This window comes from Sorex araneus, chromosome 4 (assembly GCF_027595985.1).
Source record: "Sorex araneus isolate mSorAra2 chromosome 4, mSorAra2.pri, whole genome shotgun sequence".
NCBI classification, from domain to species: domain Eukaryota; kingdom Metazoa; phylum Chordata; class Mammalia; order Eulipotyphla; family Soricidae; genus Sorex; species Sorex araneus.
The window spans coordinates 487,856-500,108 of record NC_073305.1 but is presented as its reverse complement, the minus strand read 5'-3'; the positions used below and the strand labels follow the sequence as shown (position 1 = coordinate 500,108).

The following is a 12,253-nucleotide window of genomic DNA, read 5'->3' as shown; positions in this document are numbered from 1 at the left end:
TTCCTTTCATTAGGCTCAGCACAGCATATTTCTCTCATCAAGTAAGTTTTAGTCTATGTTTATATGTAAGGGGGTCTTGTAGACAGCGTGTCGTAGACTCCTGTGCTTTTTCAAGTACACACTATGACCGTCTTTGCCTTTTAATCGGACCTTTGATAGGTAATGTGAATGTTGATGAAGGTGGAATAAGATAATTTTGTTTTCTAGTTCTTGTGAATATTCCTTGTTCTCTGTATTTGTTGGAAGAGAGCGTATTCCAAGCAATAGCAGAATTTTCTTAATTTCTTGCTGGCACTCGTTGAGTCATTCCGTATGCTTCCTGTACATGTATACCTATATGTAAAATGAAATAAATTGATATTATTGTCTGTTGGATAAGTAAGAATAAGAACAACAAGGTTTGACTTACCTCCACTATGTGGCTAAAGCTTTTCCTTTCCTGTCCTCGCTGTCTTTCTTCTCCAGGTGGCTGACCCGTCGTGCCCTCGGGAGGTCTTCTGGCAGGACCCCCCACCACGTTGCCCGTGTCTTGTTCCCTACCCCTCTCTGTGAGGGGTCACTTCACGGACACAGAGTGGAGCTGGTCTCGCCCTCTGAGGTGGAGCCTCCCCTGTGCCCTCCCGCTGGCTCCCAAGGGGAGCAGGTGCCCATCTCTGTTCTGGGCAGGTAGGAGTGCGAGGGAGACTCCCCTTGGCTGGGGTCAGTATTTCTTTATGTTCGACTTTCTCTGCGGCCTGAGTTGTTTGCCTTCAGGGGGGTTTACTGTAACTGTGTCGGTTTGTGATTACCTGTGGTCACCACTTCATGCCTGACTGGCGCTTCCTTCCTTCTACTTCGGCCGTCACCATTGCAACGTGCTGTAGTGCTGGCACCTGACCCATGGTCCCTGGACTTTCTCTTCTCTCTCGTCAGCCTTTTGCTCTTTCTCTTTCAGTTTGGGAAACTGGGATTTTGCCTCCTTGCCCTGCAATGGCTGTCTCAGCCCTAAGGTTTCCATTTCTGTTCTGGAGGTTTTAAACTCTAACCACTTCTTTAATTTTCATGTTTCCACGGTATTGCTTTTTTTTTCCAATCAGGTACTTGTTGTAAATTTCATAATTGTAAAAAAATCCCTGACTCCGTAACTCAAACATCCCTACCTAGCAGGTAGACTGGTGCTATTTCCTGGAGCCCTGGCTTTGTCACTTGGTCATTTTGTGGAGATGCCAGTATGATCTTACTAATGAATGGAGCAGCAGAGAGGAGGTCGTTAGGGTTACACGGGGAGGAGCGGCTGCTGAAGTGCTTCCTATCCCGACTCCTCCCGGCTCAACATCCTTCCCACTCTGAGTAGTTTCTGTCTCAATTCCTTCCTGTGTGGGTCCTTCCTGTTCTGGATCCTTCCTGTTCTGGGCCCTTCCTGTTCTGGATCCTTCCTGTTCTGGATTCTTCCTGTTCTGGGTCCTTCCTGTGTGGATCCTTCCTGTTCTGGGCCCTTCCTGTTCTGGGTCCTTCCTGTGTGGATCCTTCCTGTTCTGGGTCCTTCCTTTTCTGGGCCCTTCCTGTTCTGGATCCTTCCTGTTCTGGGCCCTTCCTGTTCTGGATCCTTCCTGTTCTGGGTCCTTCCTGTTCTGGATCCTTCCTGTTCTGGATCCTTCCTGCTCTGGGTCCTTCCTGTGTGGATCCTTCCTGTTCTGGGTCCTTCCTGTGTGGATCCTTCCTGTTCTGGATCCTTCCTGTTCTGGATCCTTCTTGTTCTGGATCCTTCCTGTTCTGGGTCCTTCCTGTTCTGGATCCTTCCTGTTCTGGATCCTTCCTGTTCTGGATCCTTCCTGTTCTGGGTCCTTCCTGTTCTGGATCCTTCCTGTTCTGGGTCCTTCCTGTTCTGGATCCTTCCTGTTCTGGATCCTTCTTGTTCTGGGTCCTTCCTGTGTGGATCCTTCCTGTGTGGATCCTTCCTGCTCTGGGTCCTTCCTGTTCTGGATCCTTCCTGTTCTGGATCTTTCCTGTTCTGGATCCTTCCTGTTCTGGGTCCTTCCTGTGTGGATCCTTCCTGTTCTGGGCCCTTCCTGTTCTGGGTCCTTCCTGTGTGGATCCTTCCTGTTCTGGGTCCTTCCTGTTCTGGATCCTTCCTGTTCTGGGTCCTTCCTGTGTGGATCCTTCCTGTTCTGGGCCCTTCCTGTTCTGGGTCCTTCCTGTGTGGATCCTTCCTGTTCTGGGTCCTTCCTGTTCTGGATCCTTCCTGTTCTGGATCCTTCTTGTTCTGGGTCCTTCCTGTTCTGGGTCCTTCCTGTTTTGGATCCTTCCTGTTCTGGGTCCTTCCTGTCTGAGTCCTTCTGGTATGGGTCCTTCCTATTCTGGTTTCTTTCCGTTCGGGGTCCTTCCTTCTGGGATCCTTTCTGTTCTCGTTCCTTCCTGCTCAGGCCTTGCTGTCTTGGATTTTTCTCTCCAAATTTGGGGTGCATCTCTTGGCTGCCACACTTCCTGCCAGTTGAATTTCTGTGTCCTCTTAGCCGTTGTCAGCCTGGACATAAACCCACTGACATTTGACCTGTCCTAAAGGCCTGTGGAATAAGGCTTTGCCGGATGATTTATCTCTTTATTTCTGCATTGTGATTGTTCATGCTGTCTTCGATTTTATGTTCCCACTCAGAGAGAACATTATTCTACCTTGTAAGACATCATATTTAATTATACTGTTTAATTGACCTGGACTTGAGCAAGCACATGAGGAATAAGTGGTTCATTTGGATCTATTTAACATTAGAGTCTAAACTCAGAGATTTTGGTCTTTTTTATGATAGTAAACACATTTTCAAAACCATTTTTTCTTTACTGACTTTAAAATGTAGCTCCTGCTGCTTGCCAGATAAAAGTTCCAGTAAAGCCTTATATCACCTCAAGCACGGTGTCTCTCTCTCCGTGAGATGTGGAGGTGCCGGATGGACACTGGCCTGAGGGGTCCTGTAGAGCAGGTCATGCCCAGGAAGGCTGGGCCTTGGGGCTGTCAAGGACAGGGTTCCCTCGCACTCCCGACCTGCACGCGTCCAGACCAGGTGGCCTGTTTGCACACCTGGGTTTGGCCCCCGTTCAGGGAGGTGCACAGTCCTGCTGATGGGCTGCAGGTACAGCTGGACTTGTGCTGAGGCTGCGGTGACTGTGCAGGTAGATAGGGAGCCAGGTGGCTCCTCTCGGCCAACTAAGGAGCAAGTGTGGGAGGATGAGCTCGTGGCAGGGCTCCCCCGAGTCAGAGGAGGCTCCCGCCCCTCCCCCAAGGCAGCACCCCCCACAGCACCCCTGCAGACTCAGGGGAGAGTGGCTCAGGGTTCCACACACAGCACCCGCAGACCCAGGTCCCTGAGCTCGTGCTGACAGCCGGCTTCTAGGAGGATCTGTGGTGTTACGAGCACATTATGGGGCAAGCCACGACAGCAAGCACAAAACAATGAAAAGGTGTACTGTTGTCAAGGAGCAATCATGAGCCCAAAGTCATTTTGTTTTTCTGTAAAAAACCTTTTATTCTGAGAATCATCAGGGTTTCCGAGGCATTGGGAGAGACTGCACTGCCTCTTATTTATCTGAATTATTTTATAGTGCAAAAATAATGACAAACTTGTTTCTAAGTATGTCAAAATGTTAGATGCGATTTTATATAAGTATGTTGAGAAATAATCTGTCACTTTACCACATTTTATTTAATTATATTGGATAATCCTGACACTCCTTTCCTTTCATCACAATTAATTATTCTAACTGCTAACTGAAAATTTGATAGAGGTGAGAGTCATTTGTAAAGTGACACTTCCCTTAGGGGTTTCCTCCTCCAATCTCTTACTTGGGGGCACATCCCCTGGTGTTCTGGGGTGTGCACTCCTGGCTCTGTACTCAGGAGTTTTTCCTGGTGGCTCAGGAACCACATGGATGCTGGGGATAAGACCCAGAATGTCTGTGTACAAGGCACAGCCCTACCCAATGTACTATTTCTTCAGCCCCTTCCTTTTCCAGTCTTTAAAAGACTTCTCATTTATTGAAGTAACATTTGTTTTCAAATATGTAAAAGTTTCTGTTTCTGGGATGTAGGGTCATCACACACTTTACCAAGGTGCCTGAATTTTGGCATCCACAGAACACTTTCTTTCCATAATTCTTGCCTGTGGGAGCCACAGCACCGTGTTCAGAGCCGAGTCCTTTTCCTGCTTCCTGGTTCCAGGAGAGGTGAGGTCGTCAGTATTTGCTCCCTCTGACTACGTTGCTTCCTACAACCCCTCCAGTTCCCCTGAAGTTGCAGCAAGAGGCAAGCTTTCTGCTTCTCACCTGCCTTGCCTTCTGGATGAACCCCATGAGGGTGCACCACATCCTCCTCACCACTCATCTGCTCCTGGCCTCTCAGACTCTTTCCAGATCTTTGCCCCGTGAACAGCTCTACAGTACATGGGGGTTTGCTACCGCATTTTCTTCTCTCTTTCTTTTTAACATTTTGGGCCACACCCAGGGATGCTCGGGCTTACTCCTCGCTCTGGGCACAGAGATTTCTTCTTGTAGTACTTGGGAGCCATGTATGCTGCTGGGGATTGAATCAGGATTGGCTGCTTGCAAGGTAACACCATAACCCCTGCCCTATCTCCCCAGCCCTTTTGTTCCCTTTTTGAAAACATCTGGAAGATTCTATTGCATCCTGAAAATAAATTATAGGTTTTTCTGACTATCAGAACTTTTGGTTAAATTAATGATAAATGTTTAATGTTTACTTTTGGTTAAGTAAATTGTTTTATTTAGGAAAGAATGGAGGAGAGGGGGACATTCAGGGAGTAGAAGGAAGAAGTCACATATGCAGTCACATATGCACACAGAATGCAGTTCTGGATTCGAATGCCCCAAATGCTTTATTTAGGAAAAGAAATGAGAGTTTAGAGTCAGTCACATTATTAAACCGCTTCAACCCAAGGTCCCATAGTTGTGCCTAATAGTTGCTGTGTTTGGAGATCCCACGGGGACTTGTCCTATAGAAGGATGCGTGTATGTTGGCTTGTTTGAGAGCTGCACCCAGCAGTGCTCGGGGCTGACTGCTGGCTCTGTGCTCGGGGCTCAGTGAGCGACAGAATCAGCCTGTGCAGGCGGACTTCCTCACGGCGCAGGTGCTCCCATGCCAGGTGCTCCCTCCTGCCTGGCGTCTCGGGAGGGTCAGCCTTGGGATTCACACCCCCTCTCATGTCTTCCCCAGAGCTCATCAGGTGATCTGCTGATCAGGAATGCTCAGCTGAGACACAGCGGCCGGTACACGTGTGTGGTGCAGACGGAGGTGGACAGCGTCTCGTCCACTGCTGACCTCATAGTGAGAGGTAAGAGCCAGGTCCTGCTTCAGCTCCTGTTGGACCCGGAACTTCCTTCCAGGCAGAGGGCCTCGACCAGGCTGCAGATGGTCGTACTGCGTCCCTGTCTGTGCCCCCAGGATGCCAAGAGGGCTCTTCTGCAGGAAGAACAGAAGTGGGACCCTCTTGCCGCCCTCCGCCCTCACTTTCCTGCACCCCACCGCTGATCCGGAGGGTCTATGCTTGTCACTCAGAGACTGGGAGCATGAATGATGGTGTATGCGTGGGAGTGCATGTGTCTGCCTGTGTGCAGAGGCTGTGCACACGCGTGTGCTTGCCTGTGCACATGTCTGCACACTTTCACGTGCATTCACAGAGGTGTGTGAATGTGTTACTGCGTGTGCACACACGAGCATGTATGTGCATGTATGTATGAACATGTATGTATGTGCAGCTGGCTGTCCGACTGCTGTCCGAGGTCCTGATGCAGCGCTGCCCTTAGCCGGCCCTGAGCTGTCCGTGGTGCTGATGCAGCACCGGCGGCAGGGGTTGTGGTGGCTGCCCTGGCGCTGTCCGTGGTGCTGATCGATTGCTGGGCTCAGTGGGCAAGAGATAGCGCAAGGCTGCCGGGCTCAGGGCACCTGACAGCAAAAGGCAGCAACCCAGAGGCAGAGGTTCTGGGGCTGGACAGAGCAGGAAGCTTGATGAGCGAGACTTCCTGAGCCGCTCTCAGTCCTGGAGGGTTAGGGCTGGAAGTGCTGAGTTACGTCTGATTTACAGTCCAGAAACTGAAGTGTGGGGGGAAACGGGACTGGCCACTTCATTCCCTGGTAAGTGGCCTTCCCTCCAAGGGGTCAGTGAAGGGACCGCAGTCCCGTATACCACCCGTCATGGATTTGCCGCACTGTCTGCATCCTTCTCCTAGGCTCCCCGGGCCCCCCACAAAGTGTGACGGTCGATGAGATCACTGACACCACGGCACAGCTCTCTTGGAAGGAAGGCGCAGACAACCACAGCCCCGTCCTGTCGTATGCAGTGCAGGCACGCACGCCCTTCTCTGTGGGCTGGCAAGCCGCCACCACGGGTAAGGCAGGCAGCTGGGCTGGGGTCCAGGTCTGGCTCGGGCTGGACACTCACTCTCTGCTGTGCCGTTGTAGTGCCCAGGCTCATCGACGGGGACACACACACAGCCACTGTGGTCGAGTTAAACCCGTGGGTGGAGTACGAGTTCCGGGTGGTAGCCAGTAACAAACTCGGAGGCGGAGAGCCCAGTTCACCCTCAGAAAAAGTAAGGACTGAAGAGGCAGGTTAGTGTTGTGTTTTCTGAGTAATGGGCTCGGAGGTTTCCCGGGGTGTCCACTCCCATGCGCGGGGCTGGCCCTTACCCATGTCCTCACTTCCCAACTTGCCAGTGGCAGGAGCGGGCACCGGTCCGGGACGAGTCCCCAGGTGCTTCCTATGCTCGTGACACCTGCGGGAGGCAGAGCAGTGCCCCATTCCTCACTGTGTCGGGTGGGCCTGGAGCTGTCACGCAAGGTTTAATCGCTCCCTGGAAGTGGCCCTGTTCCGGGGAATGACTGCTTCCGTTTGTCACAAGTCCTGACAAACTGTTCAGATGATGGCAACAGGGAGTCACAGGCTGCCTCCAGGCCCAGCAAAGAAACTGCAGTGGCTGGAGGCAGAAGTCAGCCCGAGCACTGCTAGACCTGCCCGTGGAGGGCCACTGTGCTATTAGTCACCAGGGGATTCTTTTATAATTACAAACACCTCCTTGGCAACGGGCAGAAGTGCACTTCCTGTCCCGTCCCCGAGCCATAGAGAGGATGAAGCCTCCTGTCCGGGATCTGGAGTCGAGTAATACTGAGTAAAGGGACTGGAACGGTGTCTGGGTCGAACCTCAGAGGCCACTTGGCGGGTGTCCTGGGGTTGGGGTCTCTGGCTGGTGGAGCCCATTCCCTGTGCAGAGCAGCTCACATCTCTCTCGGTGGGGGCGGGGGTTCTGCGTGGGTGCCTGACCCACTGGGTCGTGTGGTGACGGGCAGCTCAGGGTGCTGCCGTATGAAGGGTGGCACTTTCTAGACCTTTTTGACACGTGGTGGCAACCAAGATCCACTTTCTGGCAACCTAGATTCTCACTGTGTCCTGAGGCTTCCTGATCCTTAAGCTGAGGGTGGAGGAAAATGTCCTTTGTGGGGTACTTGGAGCACCCATGAGGGGTGTTTGGGAGTCACGTCTGAACCCTTCTCGTGATGGGGATGGCAACTGTCTAGCAACATGGGCTGAATGTTCCTTCTCGGAGTCCTTCCCCGTTGGCCAGTCACTTGTCCTTATTATATTAATTCATGGAAGACATTATACTCTTGCTGATTGGGAGATCTGACTCTCAGAAGTGCTCATGCAAATGCGTCTGATAATCCCAACAGGTAGATCTATACCTGTGCCTACCGGTACGTGTGTGTAACGTGCCAGAGGCCAGGCTTTCTCCAATGCTCAGAGAATAACCTTGAGGCCTCTTTCACGCCACACTGCCAAATGGAAACGGGTTTTCTCTCTGTCTCTCTGGCACGCAGCTCCGGAAGTGCCTCCTTCTGAAGTCAAGGGAGGCGGCGGGAGCCGGTCAGAGCTGGTGATAACCTGGGACGTAAGTGTCGGCAGCAGCCACGGGAGGGCCCCGCTGTCCCCACGGCTCTGCGGCTGCCACGTGGCAGCAGGAGGGGAGCTGACGTTCGAAGGGTTACTCGGAGCAGCCGCTGTTCTGGGAGCCTCACGTTCTTCCCATCTTATCTTCGGGCAATTTCACGGGGAAACGCCAGTGCAGAGATATTGGCCTAAGCTGCTCTGGCTTAAGTGCTGCGTGAGTGGACCTCACCTCAGGGCCCTCCACACCTCAGTGAAAGGGACTCTTAAGTGTCCACTCACTCACCGGCCTCACACCCCACCGAAAAAGTCCACAACTGACCACATACTCCACTGACCACACACTCACTGACAATGCAACTGGCTGATCACAGACCCACTGAGACAGACCCACTGAGACAGACCCACTGAGACAGACCCACTGGGACAGACCCACTGAGACAGACCCACTGAGACAGACCCCCAGAGACAGACCCACTGAGACACCCACTGAGACAGACCCACTGAGACAGACCCACTGAGACAGACCCACTGAGACCACTGAGACAGACCCACTGAGACAGACCCACTGAGACAGACCCACTGGGACAGACCCACTGAGACAGACCCACTGAGACAGACCCACTGAGACAGACCCCCAGAGACAGACCCACTGAGACACCCACTGAGATAGACCCACTGAGACAGACCCACTGAGACCACTGAGACAGCCCACTGAGACAGACCCACTGAGACAGACCCACTGAGACAGACCCACTGGGACAGACCCACTGGGACAGACCCACTGAGACAGACCCACTGAGACAGACCCACTGAGACAGACCCCCAGAGACAGACCCACTGAGACACCCACTGAGACAGACCCACTGAGACAGACCCACTGAGACCCACTGAGACAGACCCACTGAGACCCACTGAGACAGACCCACTGAGACAGACCCACTGAGACAGACCCACTGAGACAGACCCACTGAGACAGACCCCCTGAGACAGACCCACTGAGACCCACTGAGACCCACTGAGACAGACCCACTGAGACAGACCCACTGAGACAGACCCACTGAGACCCACTGAGACAGACCCACTGAGACAGACCCACTGAGACCCACTGAGACAGACCCACTGGGACAGACCCACTGAGACCCACTGAGACAGACCCACTGAGACAGACCCACTGGGACAGACCCACTGAGACAGACCCACTGAGACAGACCCACTGAGACAGACCCCCAGAGACAGACCCACTGAGACACCCACTGAGACAGACCCACTGAGACAGACCCACTGAGACAGACCCACTGAGACAGACCCACTGGGACAGACCCACTGAGACCCCCAGAGACAGACCCACTGAGACACCCACTGAGACAGACCCACTGAGACAGACCCACTGAGACTGACCCACTGAGACAGACCCACTGAGACAGCCCACTGAGAAAGACCCACTGAGACAGACCCGCTGAGACAGACCCACTGAGACAGACCCACTGAGACAGACCCACTGAGACAGACCCCCTGAGACAGACCCACTGAGACCCACTGAGACCCACTGAGACAGACCCACTGAGACAGACCCACTGAGACAGACCCACGGAGACAGACCCACTGAGACAGACCCACTGAGACCCACTGAGACAGACCCACTGAGACAGACCCACTGAGACCCACTGAGACAGACCCACTGGGACAGACCCACTGAGACCCACTGAGACAGACCCACTGAGACAGACCCACTGGGACAGACCCACTGAGACAGACCCACTGAGACAGACCCACTGAGACAGACCCCCAGAGACAGACCCACTGAGACACCCACTGAGACAGACCCACTGAGACAGACCCACTGAGACAGACCCACTGGGACAGACCCACTGAGACAGACCCCCAGAGACAGACCCACTGAGACACCCACTGAGACAGACCCACTGAGACAGACCCACTGAGACAGACCCACTGAGACAGCCCACTGAGAAAGACCCACTGAGACAGACCCACTGAGACTGACCCACTGAGACAGACCCACTGAGCACATCCCCCACTGAGCGCAGACTCCCACACTAACCACTCACTCCACTGACCACAGCCCTGTTGATCACTCACAGCACTGACCATGTGCTTCACTGACCGCTCATTCTACTAAACACCCCATTGACCACATGCACCAGTTACCAAAACCTCACTGACACTAAGCCCACTGACCACTAAGCCCACTGACAACAAACCCCACTGACCACTCAGTCCACTGATCAGAAACTGACCAGAGCTCACCGACCACAAGCCCCACTGACCACTCAGTCCACTGATCGGAAACTGACCATGAGCCCACCGACCACGAGCCCCCTGATAATGCCCGCTTACTGGCAGAGGGGCGGGATTTCAGACATTCCTGGGCCCTTGTCACATGTTTCAGTTAGGACCAATTGAGCAAACACTTTCGAAGCAGAAAGCAGTAGAGTTTTCTAGGTTGTTTTTAAGATATGGAAATAATAAAATGTCACCACATCATAATGGAATGTCAGCAGGAAATTTCTACATGACTCAAACATATCATTTTACCGTTTACTTCCCATTTTCCATGTTCTTCCTTTCTATAACTTGCTGTGTGGACATATGATCTCCTTCCACACAGTGTAAGTAGGGATTGTAAGCCTGTGCCCTTACGTGAGAAGGGTAGTCCAGAGGGAAGAAAGTGTCCATGGCTCAGAGCTTGGACTGTGTTGATGTCTCTGTACTTGTGGCTGGCCCTGGTGGTCTACACAGCCACAGCCCACCTTGGCCGGCACCCGGCGACTCTTCTCCTGGGACCTGCACGTACGCCTGCCTGGGCCCGGCCTGACCCTGGCCTCCCTTTGCAGCCCATCCCCGAGGAGCTGCAGAACGGGGAAGGCTTTGGCTATGTCGTGGCTTTCCGCCCCCTGGGTGTCTCCACCTGGATCCAGACCGTGGTCACCAATCCTGACACCCCACGCTATGTCTTCAGGAACGAGAGCATCCTGCCCTTCTCGCTGTACGAGGTGAAAGTGGGTGTTTACAATCACAGAGGGGAAGGCCCTTTCAGCTCCGTGGTGACCGTTTTCTCTGCAGAAGAAGGTATGGGCCAGGGCTGACCCCATCCGGGCACTGAGTGGGTCTGTGCACGTGCCACACAAGGACAGGTTCCGAGGTTCTCAGACCAGAAACAGTGATCGTGGGGGTCCGTGGGGAGTGATCTGGCACACAGAGGGTCACCACAAGAGAGATCTAGCACACGAGGGTTCCACTGTGCAGAGAGTCAATACACAGGGATCTGACATGCTGAGGGATCAAATACACATGGACCCAGTACACGGAGGGCTCAGCACCCGGAGAGATCAGTACATGATGGACCCGGCACATGGAGGGATCAGCACACGGAGGGATCAGCACACAGAGGGATCAGCACACAGAGGGATCGGCACACGAAGGGATCAGCACACGGAGGGATCAGCACACAGAGGGATTAGCACACAGAGGGATCAGCACACAGAGGGATCGGCACACGAAGGGATCAGCACACAGAAGGATCAGCACACGGAGGGATCGGCACACGGAGGGATCAGCACACAGAGGGATCAGCACACAGAGGGATCAGCACACAGATGGATCGGCACAAGGAGGGATCAGCACATGCACACAGAGGGATCAGCACACACGAAGGGATCAGCACATGCACACAGAGGGATCAGCACACACGAAGGGATCAGCACATGCACACAGAGGGATCAGCACACAGAGGGATCGGCACACAGAGGGATCAGCACACAGAGGGATCGGCACACGGAGGGATCGGCACACGGAGGGATCGGCACATGGAGGGATCGGCACACGGAGGGATCAGCACATGGATCCTGCACATGGAGGATCTGGACATGGATATTGGGCACTGGGAGAGACCAGGTGGGAATTCGGCACAGGGGGACCTGGTGCAGGGCGGGCTCTGGCACACAGGGATTGGCAGGAGACAGGAGCTGCATGGGGTGAAGGTGGCTCGCCTCTGTCTGCCACTGAAGGCTGTGCCCATCCCGCTGGGACCCCGGACAGAGCCCCCAAGTCCTGCCATCAGGCTCTGCGGGGAGAGAAGCAGGTTTCATGGAGGCCCGAGGAGGCCTCTCTGGTCAAAGCCGCCCCACAGCCCGGGGTCGCCCAAGATGTTCATGACAAGAGCTGCAGACAACTCACGGGGAAGGCGCTGCCTGCCCCACCGCCCAGGGTCCCGCGGCCACGGCCGGCAGTTCCCCGCGTACCTCCCCGAGGCCCCTTGAGCTGGGAGGCCTCTTGCTCCAGCCAGACACCGTCGTGTGTCCCTGAAC

At 53.9% G+C, this 12,253-nt stretch overlaps 1 protein-coding gene across 4 annotated transcripts in view; it reads left to right on the top strand.

Annotated features, from left to right (window-relative positions):
- The window catches only part of LOC101547086 (contactin-3), a 120,103-nt gene that overhangs the window by 96,774 nt on the left and 11,076 nt on the right, over window positions 1–12,253 (top strand). For 2 of the 4 annotated variants that reach the window (XM_055134945.1, XM_055134946.1), the window contains 5 exons: window positions 5,201–5,318; window positions 6,214–6,372; window positions 6,446–6,595; window positions 7,859–7,929; window positions 10,781–11,015. In XM_055134945.1, the coding sequence (XP_054990920.1) occupies window positions 5,201–5,318; window positions 6,214–6,372; window positions 6,446–6,595; window positions 7,859–7,929; window positions 10,781–11,015 (733 nt within the window). The remainder of the gene's footprint in view (window positions 1–5,200; window positions 5,319–6,213; window positions 6,373–6,445; window positions 6,596–7,858; window positions 7,930–10,780; window positions 11,016–12,253) is intronic. The other 2 variants (XR_008629761.1, XM_055134947.1) reach the window with 2 other exon arrangements.